The sequence below is a fragment of the Maniola hyperantus genome, chromosome 22 (genome assembly GCF_902806685.2).
Source record: "Maniola hyperantus chromosome 22, iAphHyp1.2, whole genome shotgun sequence".
Lineage (NCBI taxonomy): Eukaryota > Metazoa > Arthropoda > Insecta > Lepidoptera > Nymphalidae > Maniola > Maniola hyperantus.
The window spans coordinates 7,602,069-7,622,241 of NC_048557.2; the positions used below are offsets into that span (position 1 = coordinate 7,602,069).

General features: G+C 36.5%; 2 protein-coding genes and 1 non-coding gene across 3 annotated transcripts; 1 reads left to right on the forward strand and 2 right to left on the reverse strand.

Annotated features, from left to right (window-relative positions):
- Positions 1–437: 437 nt before the first annotated feature.
- LOC117993025 (T-complex protein 11-like protein 1) lies at positions 438–13,593 on the reverse strand. Its single transcript, XM_034980777.2, has 9 exons — positions 13,176–13,593; positions 12,471–12,668; positions 10,866–10,986; positions 10,161–10,367; positions 9,713–9,863; positions 9,044–9,207; positions 8,375–8,550; positions 7,533–7,699; positions 438–2,942 (listed from the first exon to the last, which is right to left on the reverse strand). The coding sequence occupies exons 1-9, from the start codon at positions 13,268–13,270 to the stop codon at positions 2,746–2,748; spliced, it is 1,476 nt and encodes a 491-aa protein (XP_034836668.1). The 5' UTR covers positions 13,271–13,593; the 3' UTR covers positions 438–2,745.
- Positions 13,594–15,782: 2,189 nt separating this feature from the next.
- Positions 15,783–17,965, reverse strand: LOC117992719 (alpha-(1,3)-fucosyltransferase C-like). Its single transcript, XM_034980433.2, has 3 exons — positions 17,604–17,965; positions 16,612–17,046; positions 15,783–16,175 (listed from the first exon to the last, which is right to left on the reverse strand). Exons 1-3 carry the CDS (start codon positions 17,963–17,965, stop codon positions 15,884–15,886), a joined length of 1,089 nt encoding a protein of 362 aa, XP_034836324.1. The 3' UTR covers positions 15,783–15,883.
- A 615-nt stretch (positions 17,966–18,580) lies between these two features.
- Positions 18,581–18,654, forward strand: TRNAT-AGU (transfer RNA threonine (anticodon AGU)). The gene has a single exon. It is a non-coding gene; the product is annotated as a tRNA-Thr (tRNA).
- The last annotated feature ends 1,519 nt before the right edge of the window (positions 18,655–20,173 follow it).

Consider the following 20,173-nt stretch of genomic DNA (forward strand, 5'->3'; position numbering starts at 1 on the left):
GTCTCGACTGAACACATCTCTTCGCTCCTATTAGGCCGTATTCAACAAAACGGACACGGATGGAGATGTGTTTAGCAGCCCTATCACATTACTTATCTTGGTTTTAAATGTAATAACCATGCCAAATTATCGATAAAAAAAGCGCGTTAAATCATTGTGACGTCACATGCCAGTATTATTACTAGCACTTGTTTTGGCGTTTCATAAAAAGATACTGGATTTGACTATAGTCGACGCATTTTAAACTGAGTCGTCGAGTTATCTGTCTGTTTCGCTCGCACTTACAGGTCGTAGGTAAGTGCGAGTGAAACAGACAACTCGACGACCTAGTTTAAAATGCGGCGACTATAGTTGTCAAACAGCTGAGTGCATTTCTCATGTTGAAAACGTGAATTTAATTTTCATTGTACCTACAGTTATAAAAATAAAAAACGGAATTAGGTATACTATAGTGTATTTTATTAGCTATTGCACATACATATTATAAAAACGGTTACACGTCTTCCAATTCAATCATTTTATTCGCACAATATAATATAACATGTTAGTTTGAACGATTTTTGATAGGTAGGTATAATAATTATGTAGATAAAAGGGAAATGCAATAAAATGCATAGTCGCAGAAACAACGTACAAAAACGTCACATGTCCAAAGGTACACTTATTACAAAAAAATCGATTTAGAATAAAATATGTCCTATTCAAATACGTAAGTAATAGGTACCTACGATTTTTTTTAAATATTTCTTGTGATACTGGCTTGCAATCATGTAGTATCTATAAAATATTTCCTAGTACATACATCCTTTCGTTTCGCTTAATAAATATAAATTTCATGATATGAAAATAATTTTCAAAGTAGTCAAGTATAATAAAACCAAATCCATACAATTATCGTTTTTAGTTTCTTTGTTTTGGTCTTGTTTATTTCATGTTTTGTGTGCCATAAAGTTTTTCTAACTATCTATCTATATCTTATAAATAAATGCGAAATTATCTGTCTGTCCATCTGCTAGCTTTTCAGGGCCCATCCAAATTTTGTATAGGGATAGGTTGTCTCCCAGATAGGAAGGAAGGGGTAGGAAGCTATATAAAGTCTGTTCACTAACAAAGTGTCGCTACCCAACTTGTGTTTTATATTTATATTCGTATTTTATTACAATAACCATAAGAATAATATAGTATTCTATTTTATTCTTAGAATAGTAAACATTTATTTATCAAACGCAGTGAAAAATAACATAATAAAAGCAAAATATTAGTGTGCCTGCGGGTGTAGCGACACTAAGTCAGCGAACAGACTTTATATAGAAGTTTTATCCCGGAAAATCAAACAGTTCCTACGGGATTCTTGAATAACCCAAGAATTACCTAAATCCACCCGGATGACGTCGTGGGCGTGTTCTACTTGGTACAGAGATACTAGCATTCTAGAGAATGGCAAAGACACTTTTTATGCCATAAAATCAAAGTGTTCCCACAGGATTTTTCAGTAACCTAAATCCACGCGGATAAAGTCTTATGCATCATCTAGTATAGTACGCGGCAGAAAATAATGTACATCGACCTTTAGAATATTTCGGCTTTGTAGAGCGTTGTCTCTGTCACTCATACCTATGAGACAATGCTCTACAAAACCACTATTCTAAAGGTCGATGTATATTATTTTCTGCTGCGTACTGTACTAGAATTAATTATTGGCAGCCAACAACAATGACTTGTCATGAGAGTTAAAATTAATAAGGTTATTTCTATTTTCTATGTTATTTCATTAATACCTTCCCATAAAAACTTAAATTGATTGTTTCAAGTTTCAAAATTTTCAATTATTTACTATATTATAATGATTATTATTAAAAGTATTAAAAATTTGTGGTAAGTAAAATGTAAAAAAAAATCTAATCTACAATCTTCTGAACTTTCTGATTTCATTGAGAGAACCTTTCTTATTTGATTTGATTTCAGTCCAGCATTAAGAGGAGTCTACTTCGAGCGCGCTTTATACAAACGAAGTTAGATTATTGTTTTAATATTAATCAATCAAACTCAAAGAATTTTGACAGACACACGCTAGAAACTAATAAATCAGTGGTTTGTCAGATTTGTACAAAAATATGTGGCTTCAAAGTTACACAGGCTCCAAGCGTTGTATGTAAATTGTAAATACAATAAGCTTGTGTAACTTTTGAACAAACATTACATAATAACACATAACATACAAAATATTTTGTAATATTTTGTAATTTGTCGTATGTTGTGTATAAACGGATTTGAGTCTAGAATCTAGATAGGTATCTCTATCTTATGTTGAGTTGTTTCCCGATAGTATCGAGTTAGTGTTTAGTGAAGACCGTTTTAATATGCATGACGTATGACAGTGCTCTTCTATTTTCTGTATTTTCTTTTGTAATATATACTTTCGTAATCACCGGAGTTCTGCGTTCAATTGACCGTCGCGGTCAAACATTTTTTGTAAGACATGGCCGTGGTAATGGTTCAAGTTCAATAGAATATGACGTATCGCAGCAGCGCGGCAGATACAGCCCCACGGGAATCTGACCTTACTAGGATCATCTTGAGGAACATTCCTCAAAAGCCGGCAACGCATTTGTAGTTCTGGTGCTGCAAATGTTCAAGGGGGGCGGTTATCATTAAATATCAGGTGATTTGACTGTCTCAGCCTCGGAGTTCTGCGTTCGCTTATGTCATTTTACCGTCGCGGTCAACTTCTGTGTAAAGGCAAACCTAACTTTTGCTCAGCTCTTCCTCGATGATGTCGAGGTAGTGTTTGGTGAAGACCGCTTTGTTGTGCATGACGAATCGCAGTAGCGTTCCGGATACGGCGGTCAACTCCGCGGTCACGGCGGACAGTCCCACGGGGATCTGACGCGAGCCACCCGCACACACTAGGATCATCTTGAGGAACTCTAGGAGCCTTTGACCTGAAAAAGATAATTATTTAACTAATATTATAACAAGTATTGTATGACAAGAATTGAAGGCAAAAGGGCTCCAGGTCGACCAAGACGCAAATGGTTGGACGATATAAGGGGGTGGACAGGGCTTAGTTACCCAAAGTTAAGAGAGGCGGCTTGAAATAGAGAAGTTTTTCGCATGATGATCTCCAAACCTCGTTTCGAAGAAGGCACGCGATGATGATGATAACAAGTATTTTAAATCATTACCTTCATGAGGACTGAAATGGACATTTATAAGTATGCTGGAAGAGGTGTGCCATACAAAATAACAGTATTTTTTGTGCAGATTCGAAGCGACACCGAGCGTGCCGAAATTAAAATTAACTGTGTCAAATCTTCGTGTTCTAACTAACTAATTCAAAAAAAGGTCGCCAACCGCAAGTCCAGCGACCTCATAGAGGTCAGTGTTAATAAGACTGCGGCCTGCGGTTAAGCAACACAAAAAATTTCGATCCATAGTGTGTAGTCGACTCGAACCAAGGAATGTACGACCGATCTTTTGGCACTTGAATGACATTGACAGGGAGGCGTTGTTGTGGAACAAAGGCTGCCAGCAAATAAAATCTCCTCAATTTTAGCAATTGAAAATGGCAATGTTGAAAATGTGGTAAGTGTTATCCAATAACTGAATGAGAAATTGGGAAAGCCCCTGTTTCCACATCGAGAAAGAATAATAAAAACCAGGCCATGAGTCTGCTACATATCGTGTTTGTACAAAACTGTATTTACCTAGTGCTAAATATAGCTATGAGTTTTACGTTGTATCTATTAATATCAGGATATATTGTGATGCTATGTATAAAGAATAACTCTAATATTAAAAAAAAAATCGGACTTTTTACTTAGAAACACCACATATAAGGAGACAGCGTGACACTTCACAAGATGGCGGCGTTAGTTCCGATTTTGGCCTCGCGCCAAAAGATCCTTGTCGCACTGTAAAGTACTACTCTCTAAACGAGACTCGAAAGAAGTTCTAAGATGGCTGCCACAATGCCGCATTTCGTAACTTCAGTTAAGTTAGTCGCACAGAAACGTTTAAAACGGCCACATATTATTTTCTTGACTCGTTTAATTTAGTTATAAGTTATAACACTTAATAAAAGATACATAAAAAATAAACGTATCTTCTTTCAAAAATTCCTACACCATATTTCATGGCGATGGATACGGAATAATCTACCACCTTACACCCTGCACCAAATTATTATATTCTGACATTAGTAAGCTACGAATATGGTGGTTGAATACGCGATGCAAAGTAATACAGCGCCATCTATATGTGATAGCAATAAACTTACAAAATAAAATAGGTATTTGTTAATAATAATTTGTTATTGGCACATAAAATTATGGATCGCGATAAAATTGTTATCTATACTAATATTATAAAGAAGAGATAAAGTTTATAAGTTTGATTGTAGGAAGTCTCTGGAACTATTGAACCGATTTTGAAAATTCTTTTACCAGTAGAAAGCTAGATTATTTATGAGTGACATAAGCTATATTTTATTTAAAAAAAACCGGCCAATTGCGAGTCAGGCTCGTGCACCAAGGGTTCCGTACTATAATCGTATTTTTTCGTCATTTTGCACGATAAATCAAAAACTATTATGCATGCAAATAAATAAAAATCTGTTTTAGAATGTACAGGTCCCTTTCATATTATATGATACCCCACTTGGTATTGTTATCTTACTTTGAGAGTTGAAGATACTAATATTTGGTCATGTACACATTTTTTTTGGTGACGTAACCGCAAATTCCCAGTTTTCGGATTTTTCCCCTTACGTGTGCTATAAGATCTACCTACCTGCCATATTTCATGATTCTAGGTCAACGGGAAGTGCCCTATAGGTTTCTTGACAGACACGACAGACAGACAGACAGGCAACAAAGTGATCCTATAAGGGTTCCTTTTTCCTTTTGAGGTATGGAACCCTGAAAATTAGAGATCCTTACGAAAATTGTAATAACCTACCCACCCGTGCGACGCCGGAGCGGATCGCTAGTTGTTAATAATTGTCTATCTAAATATCTATCGAAATACATAAAGTATAATATAAAAGGAAAAGGTGAATCACTGACTGACAGATCTATCAACGCACAGCTAAAACTACTGGACGGATCAGGCTGATATTTGGCATGCAGATAGCTATTATGACGTAGGTATCCGTTAAGAAAGGATTTTCAAAAATTCTACCACTAAGGGGGTGAAATAGGGATTTGAAATTTGTGTAGTCCACGCGGACGAAGTCGCGAGCATTAGCTAGTTAGCAAATAAAATTATGGATCGCGATCTCAAGTGCTCAAGTATTTTAGTGCGTGCCAAACAAGTAGTCCAATCTGAAATTGTAACAGGTCATAGACTAAAGATTAATGGTATAGAAGACCAGCTGAGATCTGTTTTGTACAATGGCGCAGTCATACGCCTCGTGTTGAGATTGGACTACAGTACGCGACAGAAAATAATGTACATCGACCTGTAGGATGAGATTTCGACTTTGGAGAGCGTTGTCTGTCACTCATGACGTTTCGGTCACACGAGTAGATATCTACTCGTGTGTTTCGGTCTCAACGGCAGGTTGAACTGCCTACAGAATCCATCTAGCCGCGCCTCTGCTGGCGCTAGCTATGTCGCAATAGCGCAAAGGGCGCGGCTCAGCACGACCAAGCGCTACAAAATATTCTCCGGAGCTAATACAACCGCGTCGCGCCTCGCCGTTGTTGTAATGCGGTGGGGGTCTCACTCTCATGAATCAACAGAAGTAATATTTTTGAACCGCACCATAGCGGCGCAGCGTAACATGAAAAATATGGTGAGGTGGTGCGATAAGCGATTTGACTTAAATTAAATCAAATTAATCAAACAAAAGATACATAAAACAAATGTATCTTCTTCTAAAAATTATTATAGTTCTTACATGACAGAAACTTAATTAAGTGATTTATAACATACCAAAAGCTATGATTAGTAGGCTACAAATAAGGCGTTTATAAGTACGTTGCAAAGTAATACAGCGCCATCTATATGTGACAAAATAAACTTTATGACACAAACATTGCTCTACAAAACCGCTATGTAAAGGTCGATGTACATTATTTTCTGCGGCGTACTGTACTAATTTTGCGCACACTTTACGAGTAGTCGGTTTCCTACTCTGCTGCCCTATTCATATAACCGTAAGTAGTATTTTTGTCGAAAATGAGTTAAGGTGGTTTGATACATACAGCCGCGATAATTCAAATTCGAAAATAGTAGACTAAAATCATACATCAAAAGCTTATGGTAATGAGTTTTGCGGGCATAACACTTATGCATCTACATGTTTTTCCATATTTTCCATTAAAACTTTAGTCAAAATACTCATTTACTTCATATTTGTTCCTGAAAGATAATTTTCCCAGATTTGCACAAATATGATCATCAAACCACCTTAATAGTATTTTTGGGTTCAGCGCTGTGAGATCTATAATGTTTTATTGGATGAAATTTTAATATTCTAGAATAGAAGATTTTCATTTTCATAAGCAACGTAAAATACCATAGTTTCTTAGTTACTTTACCACACAAAATCACCATTTGTGAATGGCATTTTCTCTATGAAATACAATTTTTAAGCAACTAGAGGGTTTTTTAATAATCATTATGGTCCATCCATCAGTCCGTCTGTGTCATAGCCATTTTAAAAAGAAACTATAAAGCTAGAGCCGCACTAGAGGCGCGCGGCGCTCCTGAAGGCACAGTAATGCAGCGCCGCGACAGCACGCGGCTGAATTATTCAGTTGTTGGTTAAGTATCTGATTATCAAAATATACAAATTACTAGCTGATGCCAGCGACTTTGTTCGCGTGGAATTAGGTTTTTTAAAAATCCCGTGGGAACTCTTTGATTTTTCGGGATAGAAAGTAGCCTAGATGTCACTCTCCAGGCCTTATATACTATACTAACTATACCCATGCAAAAAAACCAGCCAAGTGCGAGTCAGGCTCGCGCAATGAGGGTTCCGTACTACAGCCGTATTTTTTCGACATTTTGCACGATAATTCAAAAACTATGATGCATAAAAATAAATAAAAATCTGTTTTAGAATGTACAGGTGAAGACCTTTCATATGATACCCCACTTGATATAGTCACTCACTTCGAAAGTTGAAAATACTAATTATTAGTTCATGACCTCAAACCTACAGGGTACTATTCTCGTTGACCTAGAATCATGAAATTTGGCAGATAGGTAGGTCTTGTAGCTGGCATTAGGGGAAAAATCTGAAAACCGTGAATTTGTGATTACATCACACAAAAAAAATTTAATTGTGGTCATAAACTAATAATTAGTATTTTCAATTTTCGAAGATAATATATCAAGTGGGGTTTTATTTTTATTTTTTTGCATTATCGTGCAAAATGTCGAAAAAATGCGACTCTAGTACGGAACCCTCGTTGTGCGTGCCTGACTCGCACTTGGCCGGTTTTTTTGTATGATGTTACGGAACTTGTGCGAGTCTGACTCGCACTTCACCAGTTTTTTTAATAAAATTTCTTGTAACTTACGAACAATCTGTCTGACTCGATGCTCAGGGTCCCTCAGGGATAAGATCTGTGTTCTGATGAGCTCCTTAGTGTCGCTAGTTAGCGGCTCTAGATTAAGAGTTTCTAGCAGTTGTTCCGTCATCAGAATCACTTCTTCAGCCACCGATGGGAGGATCACTTTTAGTTCTCTAAAATAATAAAAAATAAAATAATTTTTTTTTATTCAAATAAGCTTTCACAAGTACTTTCGAATAGTCGGATGCATCAACCACTGGTTCGGCATGCCTTTCCTACCGAGAAGGACCAGCAAGAAACTCAGCGGTTGCTCTTTTCAAATATTTGATATAGGTACAAGATTATGCCATGTATAAAATACTAAAATAGTATTTGCAGTCTTGTCTCTGTAAATAATTAAGCCAATAATAAGTAAGCCTCAACGGTTAAACGAGCGGACTGAAATCCGAAAGTTCGCTGGTTCAAACCCTACCAGTTGCACTATTGTCGTAGAGTTCGCGGCCGAAAGTAATGTACATCGACCTTAAGAAGGAGATAGCAAATTTGTAGAGCACTGTCAGCGGGCTGCATCTCGAGAACCGTAATAGGTAGCGAGTTGAAATTTTCACAGAATGTGTATTTCTATAGCCGCTATTACGAATAAAAAATTAAAAAGGTTTATTTCTTGTACGATGGTACGGAACCCTTCGTGTGCGAGTCCGACTTGTACTTGACCAATTTTCTATTAAATCATACTGAAACAAGTGCGAGCGAAGCAAGCATCAGTTTTTTGGAAAGAAAACTGGCTCAGCTGGATTAGTGACGTCGCATATAATATGTCATGTATTAATTCACTACAGTACACTCACATGTCATTACTCGTATTGTCCAGTATGATGAACAGCTTCTCCTTCAGCCGCTGTTTGTGCTGGTCTTGCTGGTCAGCGCCGCAGGACGGGCTCAGCAGGATCAGTGACGTCACACATATCAGCCGGTACACTTGAGTGCCCAGTTCCGTGAAGCGAGGCTTGTCTAGTATCACGGTCTGTAATGGTCAAGTAAAAAAAATCGTAAGCAAAGCAGACAAGGAAAAATCGTATTTTCATCATTAGGTCCATCAGCATAATCAACCCATTAGCTGTTATATAAAGTGATTTTTTTAAAATCTTTATTTATTTTAAAGGGCTTTTATCTATATATATAAAAGGAAAAGGTGACTGACTGACTGACTGACTGACTGACTGAATGACTGACTGACTGACTGACTGATCTATCAACGCACAGCTCAAACTACTGGACGGATCGGGCTGAAATTTGGCATGCAGATAGCTATTATGACGTAGGCATCCGCTAAGAAAGGATTTTTGAAAATTCAACTCCTAAAGGGGTGAAATAGGGTTTTGAAATTTTGTAGTCCACGCGGACGAAGTCGCGAGCATAAGCTAGTACAATATATACATGACAACGCTATCGTACCTTATAATATTTAATTGCTTAAGATGCACATAACTCCAAAAAGTCCACACCCAGGATCTTACCTCAGGATAATTCTTGGAGTTGTCCCACTCTAAAAGTTCCAAGTACGCCTTAGCCAAAGTTTGCGCGGTGACATTCCTTATGATATTGGTGTCTGTGACGGGCAAAGTTAGTTCCGTTTTGTCTATATGCCGCTGCAGCCATTCCCGGGTGTATCGTAAACCATCTGAAATGTAATTAATTACAAGTTGTTACTTTTGTAAAATTTTGGTTGCACTAAAACAATTTATTTATTTGGGGACCCCGAGTTTTGCAAACTTACTTCAGGGTCCCTGGCACAATTTTAAAAAGACCCTTTAAAACAAATAAATCATTTCATTTCATTTCATTTATGTATGATTCCTCTAGGCCTGATATGGCCAGATCCAGCACTTCCAGGGTACCAGCTAGTAGATTATATACCTTCAGAAACCTTGAGCATCTCGTCAAATTTGGCTCGCTCGCACGTGACGCTCTCCTGCTGCACGTGGGGGTGGACCATGGCTATCAGCGTGTTGGCCAAGTCTAGCACATCCAGGGTTTAAGTTAGTAGATTATATACCTTCAGAAACCTTGAGCATCTCGTCAAATTTAGCTCGCTCGCTCTACTACTGCACGTGGGGGTGGATCATGGCTGTCAGAGTATTGGCCAAGTCTAGCACCTCCAGGGTTTCAGCTAGTAGATTATATACCTTCAGAAACCTTGAGCATCTCGTCAAACTTGGTCCGCTCGTACGCGACACTCTCCTGCTGCACGTGGGGGCGGATCATGGCTATCAACGTGTTGGCCAGGTCCAACTCTAGCACCTCAAGGGTTTCCAGGATAGCGCGGAAAATGTCCACCTGGAATTACAGGTAACTACTTTCAAAGTATTACAATAAATTTAATTTTAGCGTTTAAATCGTGAATGATTTGGGAAGCGGCGCGCGCGGCACGCAGTCATAACTGAGACGCGTGCGCGAACTAACCCCCTTTGAAAAAGGACCGGATGGGTTCGAAACTGGTCGGGCTTACGTCGACAAAACACGTAAAGTAAAGCTGGGTGTGAGATAAATTAAATTTTATTATTTATCACTTTACCGGGGTATTATGAATACAGTTAAAGTTGATAAAAAAACTCATCAAAATAAAATACTCACAGTATCAGTAAGTTTAGTAATATCCTGTATCATCTCATCCCTGGCGGGAGCCGCAAGCTTGGCCATCAGGTCAATTACGTAATTGGCGTATTTGGTGAAGTCCAAACTATTGTTCTCAGCTTGCTGCTTGATAAACTCTGTATCCAATACCTCCTCAATCATTTCTTTTATGCGAGTCTGACGGGGTAGGAGTATAGAGAAGAGACCCTGAAATTTGTATTTACATAAAAATCCATACTAATGTTATAAATGCGAAAGTCTGTCTGCTAGCTTTTCACGGACGAACAGTTTAACCGATTTTGATGAAATTTGGTACAGAGTTAACTTGCATCCTGGGAAGGACATAGGCTACTTTTTATACCAGAAAATTACATCAGATTAAAATGGACCTTCTTGAATCCCCTTGTTTTAAAGTTGTACACTCAGTTGAATTCTTTTGCAAAGTTTCAGCTTGAAACTTATTGAAAACTAGCTGATGCCCGCGACTTCGTCCACGTGGATTTAGGTATTTAAAAATCCCGTTGGAACTCTTTGATTTTCCCGGATAAAAAGTAGCCTATGTCCTTCCTTGAGATCCAAGCTATCTCTATACCAAATTTCGTCCAAATAGGTTGAACGGATGGGCCGTGAAAGGCTAGCAGACAGACAGACAGACCCACTTTCGCATTTATAATATTAGTATGGATATGGATAGAGCAAAATTACCTTTTTAACATCCTCAAGAAGCACAAGAGCTTGCCTGTACACTGGAGGGTCGGAATTAAGTTCTTCTCTTAGTATATCAAAATATGCTTTGTGCATTGTTTCTTTAACTAACTTCTGGTAGCTGTAATTAAAAGAATACACTTCATTTTATTTCATTAATTTCTAAAGCAAGTTTTCTAAAAGCAATATTAGTACAAAATTTTATCGTGAGTGATCGTATCGATCGTATGCGACGCGTGCGCCAACTGAGTCCCTGTGAAAAAGGATCCCGGATGGGTTCGATACTAGTCGGGCTAACGTCGACTAAACACGTGAGTAAAGCTGGTGTGTGATATATGTATAACTAGCTGATGCCCGCGACTTCATCCGCGTGGAATTAGGTTTTTTAGAAATCCCGTGGGAACTCTTTGATTTTCCGGTATAAAAAGTAGCCTATGTCACTCTCCAGGTCCATATCAATACCCATGCAAAAAATCACGTCAATCCGTTGCACCTTGGGACGTGATTGAAGGACAAACCAACAAACTAACAAACAAAGACATTTTCGCATTTATAATAAGGGTACTGATAAAATATAGTAGAAGTAGATTTATATCAGAAGGCCAACCTGTATGTGGTACTACATACTAGATGAGTCATTCTGAACAAAAAAAAAAACAGGCTGCAACTCGTTTTTGTTTACCACAATGTTCAGTTTCATATAAATCTTCTTCACAGCACATGATTTTTATATAGCCCTTCTATAGATACTAATTAAGTCTAATGCATCCATTTGACAACTTTCATGCGAAGGCGGCCAATTTCATCATCTCTTAAAGTAATATCACAGCCAAATGCCTGCCACCTGACATCATTTTAAAAACTTAGGGTTGGCAATAAAATTATTATCATACTACATGATGCATCATACTAGAATATGATGATTGTGACTTCATCCACATGATTTTAGGTTTTGAAAAAATCCCATGAAAACTATTTGATTTCCAGGATAATAAGTAACCCATCTCTTCACGATGCAAACTATCTCCAGTACGTCAAAATCAGTTAAACAGAAGGGCTGTGAAAAGGTTACAGACAGACACACTTTCGCATCTATCATTATAATATTTGTATGGATCATGTCATAAAATCATGACCTTGAGGTGAGATCATAGTAAATGGTATTTTTTTTGATATTTCAAAGCTATCTGTAATCAGTCATGGGATGCACTTTTATCAGATTTTATGAGTGCATTCAGTGTTGGGAGAAGGTCACTCCATCGAGGCTAACTGGCAATTATTTATTGGTGTTATAATAAGACTTACCAAGTCTTATATCTATTAAAAAAAAATTAAAGACCCCCACTTTATTGGATGTACGTCAAATTGATTTTGGTCGTATAAAATCGATTTGACGGGTGTTACATAAAATGGACCATAACATCAAATCAATGTCAATTGATTCGACCTCATTCATTAAAATCGGCCCAGTAGTTTAGCTGCTACAGTGGAACACATAATAAATTTACAAACATAGATACATACATACACTGCTAAAATCATAACCCTTCTTTTTGGCTTTGCTGTAGTCGGGTAAAAAGGAAGTCCTAAAAACATAAAATTTACCTCTTATCAGGTGGTTCAAAAGGCTCCAACTTGAAGTCCTGGTCAACAGCAATTTCATGTGCCAGAGCCATATTTTGCATGCCATGTGCAGCTTTCATTATCTCCTCCAGAGTCACAAACTTAGGAGGTGACGCCCCTGTGATGGTTGAGCCTCGAACTCGGAACTGGATTGGCTCATTTGCAAAGAAGGTTGGGCCACTGAAATAGACAATGTTTTTCTTAATATTTATAAATCAAGTTCATTTTTTAAATCTCTGGCTTCAGGCCTTTTTGAGACTACTCAGGTCTATTCCAAAAGGTACATACATACACATCACTTTAGTTGTCTTTAAAAACTTTTATGACTTAGGTTTTTGATTATTTAGGTATGTTTGCTTTTTATTTAATGTGTGGTATTTTTGACAGTAAAATTATACCCATTTTTAAGCAATTTTTTATTATTTTTTGTATTTTTATATAAGTAGGTAGGTTGATAAAAATTTGGAGGTTGACAGCAGCTTCTACTGTGTAGAGCCAGCAAGATACTCAGAAGTTACCTACTCTTACTATTATGCTAGCAGTTGAAAAACGGATGTTTTCCCTCCATTGCCAATGGTAAATATCTGCTCCATTATTAGGTACTTTACATTTATAAAACTTTGTGTCGGGGTATAAAAAGGAGGAAATGAATATAATATTTAGTAATAGATTAGTGAAGAAATTTACCTTGAACCAGTAGGCATAGGCTGCGAAGGCATTCTATTGATCTTTTCTTTGTCATCTTGCGACTCCGAACCACTAGCCTTCTCGCGATCACCCATGATGAAATCCTTTTATTAACTGATCCAGGTACAAGATAATACCTTCTCAACCCATATACGGCTGCCCACTTAACCGTGACACCGTCAAAACTTCAATATCATGCGAAGTGAATCACCTTGTTTTGATGCTCTTTCATAACATAACCTTACTTTTGAAACAAAGGATACGATTGCAAACTTATCTTTCCACTAGAAATATTATTTACCAAAGCTAAACGATTCATCAAAATTAATAATTACACGTTTTCACTAACTATTTTTAAAGGATTTTTGTTTTAAATTATATTAAAATTATTTTCGTTTACTTGTCAATTTTGGAGATGTCAATTGTCAAATAATATTTCAAATTAGTGATCATAGAGTAAATAAAGTCTGGTTCCGGTTTTACTCTAGTTTATGAGTCCCGCAAATTGCTATTGCGCTGGAACCATGTCTCCTTAACATCGAAATGATGTAATTTTGACAAAATCCCATGGGTGAGTATAGCTGTAGGTATAGATTTTTACGGAATTAAAGGTAGTTAGTCGGGATAAAAGCAGATCGCGCGGCGAGAGTTTGGCTTTGACCTTCGGGTGGAGGGGATTACTGCGCATGGGTACTGTCACGCACACAATACTTTTCCTTTTTTATTTACCAGGTTGGATATTTGAGTGGGTCAAAATTCATGTACAGTGGTAATAATGCTAGAAAATAATACGAAATAGATAAACTTCTTCATTTATTAAAACTATTGATAGTTATTTTACTTATATAAAATGTTTATTTCCTTTTAAAGTTTACAGAGACAGCGATGAAAATTCTAAATAATTGTTTTTTAATAAAATTATTTATTCCAAGATACATGTCATACATTATTTATTCCAATCGACAACAATAAACAATTAACGAAAATAGCAATTCACTTGTGAACGTGATTGTACAACACGAGTGCGCGGTACGTCGTATCGATGCGAGAGGCAGGGAACGACTGGAGCAGTGGAGCGCCAATCAGAGCACCGCGTGCGCCTACACACCCGCCCCGCACCCCACTAATTGCCCGTTGATACCCAATTTCTGATTTCTGCGCAATAACGGTCAAAGCCAAACTCTCGCCGCGCGTACTGTAATATGGTAATTCAGGGTATAATCTATCTCCATTCTAAACAGGCAAATCGGTTCATTAGTTGTCGTGTGAAGGACTAAAATGGTGAATTGCGATTAGTCAAAATCCCACGAGAACCATGGACTTCTACGGGATAGATGGCAGCCTATGTGTTAATCAAGGGTATAATCTATCTTCGTTCCAAATTTCAGCCAAATCCATCCAGTAGTTTTTGCGTGATAGAGCAACAAACATACACACAAACTTTCGCCTTTAATATTAGTGTAATGTGATAGTGTGATAAGCTCACGTGAAAACATCGTACCTACAGTACGAGGCCGAAAGTGATGAACATCGGCCATTAGAATGACATTTTATCTTTGTAGAGCGTTGTCTCTGTCACTCATACCCATATGACGCTTTGTCGATCTGAACGACCGAGACAGTGCTCTACAAATCTGCTGTCTCCTTCTAAAGATCGATGTGGCCGCGTACTGTACGAGTTTTCGAGGGACTTCCAAATAATTGAAAGCGAAAGAAAAATCAAATTTCATTTGTCACAACGATTTGACGTGATTTTCCAACACGTAACACTTTGTAAGGCATTGTGCGTGTGACGTGGGTCCGCGGACAGGGACCCAACCGAATCGTACTTTTTCAAAGAACACCCTCCGCTGTTATACGGAAATCTTTTTGATGGACGCTTTGGAAATTATTTTTTGTCATGTATAAATGTTATTGCGATCGTCCGTGTTAGTGAATTTCATGTGACAAAATTGTGTGTAAATTAGGTTCACATACCTAGTTACCTACCTACTTAGATAAAAAGAAAAGTCCTGACTCACTGACTTACCTACTAATGAACGCATAGCCCAAAGGAAACAAAGAAAGCCTAGGAAGCTAAAATTCTGTACAAAGATTTATTTTTTAATCAATCAATCAATCAATCAGCCTGTTTGCGTCCACTGCTGAACATAGGCCTTCCCAAGAGCACGCTACCACACACGATCCTCCGCCTTCCTCATCCACCCACTTCCCGCTATCTTTTTTTTTAATATGGACAAGGAATAAGGCTGGATTTTTCAAAATTCCCACAGAAGCGAACTTGCGGGAGGTCGACAGTATTTTCACATTGGTCTAATGAGGTGGCATACTACTTATAGGTACCTTCCTACTTATAATTTTTTAAGTAGGTACCGACCTACCTACATAAAACTATGTCGATGTCTACTACCTCCCTAGACTTTAATCGTCTTCATCGTCAGATTAAAAGCTACGGTCTACGAAACCAAAATTACTAATAATAATTAGTAATAATTTTACTTACCTGAAATGCTTTTACGTTTCCCAAGTACTCATAATAAATTATAGGACATTCAATGAAATATTTGGCAATTGTATAGGTACCTATACACCTAGATAGGTAAAAAAAATATTTATTAACAAAAACAGTTATTTGACGTAACTTTAATACCTACAAACTCTTAAATACATGAATCATGAGCACAGACATTTATCTCGGTGATCATGAGCTATAATATCAAAAACTTGTTCATATCCACTTCACACCGTTTTTCATACAAGGGATTCCACCACTTTCTAAAATGATCATAACTAACTTTTTGCACAAGACGCGCGGGGTTATTGAGGAGTTCACATAAAACACACGGATCCATTCCAGGGGCTTTAACAATGCTGTAATGATTTCTCCAGCGGAAGAAATCGTAGTATTTTTCTCTGTTCTTGATTGACTCATACATTGTAGCAACTAGAGCTTCTACTGTGGTGTTGCGGACATCTAGATAGGAGCCGGGTGGGAGATATCTAAAAATGAGAATACCTAAATTCGGATCAAGGAAACCAATCACGGCTAACATTATCGCTATACCTACTTAGTCTAAAGTTCATCGTCCATCTCAATGGGAGCCAGTTGCCAAGCTGGTCTGAGTTTGCAAACAAGATAATTATAACAGTAGTACGAATAGGTACGTCAGTCAAGTATCTTTTGGAGAAGGTTTCTATAAACGCCATCCATGAGGAGCGTGTCAAGTGATCTTCAAATGTGACTCTTTGATGCTAATCAAAAAAAGAAAAGTAAAGAGCTTTTAAATACCTCAAGTTAAGGTTAGGACTTAAGTCTAAAAACCGAAGTTTCAAATTGAAGTCGTATTAATGTCGTCCCTGCTTCTAGTCAAGCTTAGCGTTAAGTTGGAGAGGCAAGTGAAATATTAGTCCTGTTTAACATGGCCAGTATTCTTACCTTTTGTACGAAACTCCACCGTACACAATAGGAACTGCATTATTTTTATACGCATTCAGAACTATATCCGTAATGTAATCGTACGCAATAGAGTCCTCAAACGCCAAATAGAAATAGTAATTCTTCCTCAGCCTCCAAAAACAAGGGTTCATGTTCTTCCTCTTGCATTGCTTCGGCCCACATTTACCAAATATGTCTATTGTTAAGTTATATTTCTTTAAACTACTTTGCATACTTTGGATGAGGTGTTCTCGACGACTTCTAGTGCTACATTTGTCCATGAAGATTACAGCAGCCTTTGATTTGGAGGCGAGTTGTGTTTTTATGGCATCATCTATAGGCTTCATGTTGTAATTCCATTGAAAGTGACTGCCGAGCTCTTGATAGTGGGTATTGTAAATGGTAATAAATCGGTATGAGATTGTGGAATCATATCTGGAATAAGAATTATTCATAGCTGATACCCACGATTTTGTCACCGCGCATTTAAGTTTTTTAAGAAAGTTCCGTGGAATCTTTGTTTTTCAGGGTTATCCCAGAAAAACAAAGACTTTCCATGGAATTTTCATATGCCCGTTCTTAGCCTCTTGTAAGTATTGTAATGATGTAAGTTATTTCGTTGCCTCTTTAATTTAGCGATTTCGGCGCGAGAAAGTAATAGACAGACAGAGTTACTTTCGCGTTTATAATATTAGTAGGTAGATATGAATGTTAAACGTCATGTTCAATAAAAGTTATTCACATAACAGAAGGTAGAAGGGTAGGTAAGTAATAAATTACAAGGAAAACACAATTTTAACACAATCGAAATGTGAAATAAAACCTTTCACAGATAGGTAAAATGGACTGTGATTTGGACTTTTCTACAAAATGTTAACTTGGAAACGTGACGAGGTATGTACCTAACGTTTTCTCTTTTATATCTAAGTACTTTCCTGTTTTAAAAATATTTCTAGGTAGACGCTAAATTAGCAAATTTGACAAAAACATACCTGTAGGACCAAGTCCAATTAAAGAAATCATCGTATAGAGGATTACAAACTGGATAATTATCCGATGAGTCAGTCGCCACGAACATATATTTTTGAGTAGAACTCCTCACATCTGGCAAAGGCTGAGTTTCTTCACTGACATCTTGCACATTGAAAAGAATCACATCGAAATATCTCAGATCACCTAAAAGATTTTTGTTTGAAGTTAAGTAACAATTGATGAACTTGCACTTGTTTTTAATGAAATACTTCTGCCCTTCGTCTGTGAGACCGTTGATCTTAGTCCATGATAGAATATGCTTCATATCAGCCACAAAGCGGTCTACTCTCGTAATTGTAATTTTTTTGTATGATTTCTTCATTGCTAAATATGTAACGATTATGAATATAATAACATGGGCTTTCACATATTTAAATAATCGCGTCATATTGTAACTAAGTAATTATGTCTTTCATCATAATAGGTATTCAGTTAGCTTTCATTACAAATCAACAAGTGCCAAACGCAGGCCACATTTTCTTTGTCTGAGGTGAAAATATTATGCTTCCAGATTTACAAACATTTTGCTTTTAAGAATTTTTTGATGATAATATAAACATCATTGTTTCTGTTCGCATTGTGTTAAAATGTCGTTTTATACTAGATACCTAACCACCTTTAAATGTTAAGTTTGGTTAATTTGTAAAAGGAAACATTTCTTTACTATTGACTGAGATATGGATAGGTAGTTCAGACAGTCTTTTAGAATCTTTCTTTTGCTGTATTAGATTCGACTTATGAGATCATGAGGAGTGTGATGGAAACACATAATTCAGGAGAACATACTGTATTCATAAATGAAAAAAATCTATTGAAAAATAATAAAATTATCTATGGATAAATAAGTTAACAATAAAGTATTGACGACATAGCTTTTAATAAGTATGTAGATATTGGGTTAAATCGTATGTACTATAATTTCGCGAGCATGTGCCTCGGCGCCGTGGCTTAGTTGGTTAAAGCGCCTGTCTAGTAAACAGGAGATCGTGAGTTCGAATCTCGCCGGGGCCTTGTGTAGAGATATTATTTTTTAGTGTAACGTAAATTTTCAGTACTTACGTAAACTTTTAGTTTACCTAAAACTTCTTTTAAAGTAGGTACTTAGTAATTTTTACAGTAGTAATTATCTTAAACTGAATAAAATATTCAAATAAGTAGATATTTTATTCAGTTTAAAAAAACGCTACGCTGTACCACATGCTATTAGATAATATATTTCACTGGCTGTGCCTGATCTATAAAAATTGAATGAAGTTCATTCAATATCTATGAATGAACATATAAATATAAATTTTACTAGAAATAATTATTATAGATTACATTTTAAAAAGATACAAAGTTAATTAATTAATAATTTAAACTAAAACTAAAACCTTAAAAAATATAATATTATAACTTAAATATATTATTAAAAGGAGTCCCTTTAGGCAAGGTTCCGAAAATAAATATAAATTATAGTTATAATGCAATAACTTTCTAATAGGTTCCTACATCAATTTACACTTGCATTGCGTAGGTATCCGTACCTACCTACCTACCTAATTTCGGAACTCTACGAAAAGTATTTGAAAAGTAATACCATTCGTAATAATAACGAGTAAATAAGAAATTACGAAATATATGTATTCATACAGTACGAGTATGTATGTGTACAACTACGAGGACATTAATTAATTCCATGGTTAAATTATTTCCCCCATTTTCGTTAGGTAGGTATATAAACAATCTGTTTTAAAACCATATTACAGAAATGCTAAATTAAGCAGGTCCTGTTATCCCATCCATAATGATATCGGGATCCACAAGCACGGATTAAAAGTTTAAATTATTTTATCAGAGTAAAACGTACGATAGTAGGCAACGTGCTCGGACATTGTCGATGTTTTGGGCTCAGTTTAATGAAAGTTTAAGCTCAGTGTTGACATTTATAGGCCGTTAAATATTTATGGGATGATCCTTTGCGAATATGTTCATATGAAGAGGCATTGTAGGTCTATCTAACGGTAGTATAGATAGGTTATTAATAAGTAATAGATTTACTTAAATCAACAGATTTTTTTCACGAGACTCATTGACGTTATTTAGCCTCATCAGGCTTCAGTCCAGGCTTGGAAATGTAGCCAGTATTCTTGGCACAATTCCACGCGGGCATGATTTATACAGTTATTAGATAAGGCTAGCTTTAAATTTAATTGTGACATTTTCAATAAGAAAATCAACAAGCAAAAGTTATTTTTACTAAGTAGGTGTAAAATAATCTAAAGTGACCTAATCAAAAATGACCAATGATCAATTTTTCTCAAAGTGTATCAAAATCAGTTAAAAGTAGTAAATATTTGAGGAAAATGGTAACAGCCATATAATTATTATTTACCTACATTCAAAAATCCTGAGTACCTAATTAATTTAATTGTTATAGATTTTAGGTACGCAAAGAATGTCTTAGTTTAAGTTTTACTATTTAGAAGTTCTAGTTAAGCATGTTGAGTTAGCCTGTAAGTGAGTATACATTGATAGTCCTAAGTTTATA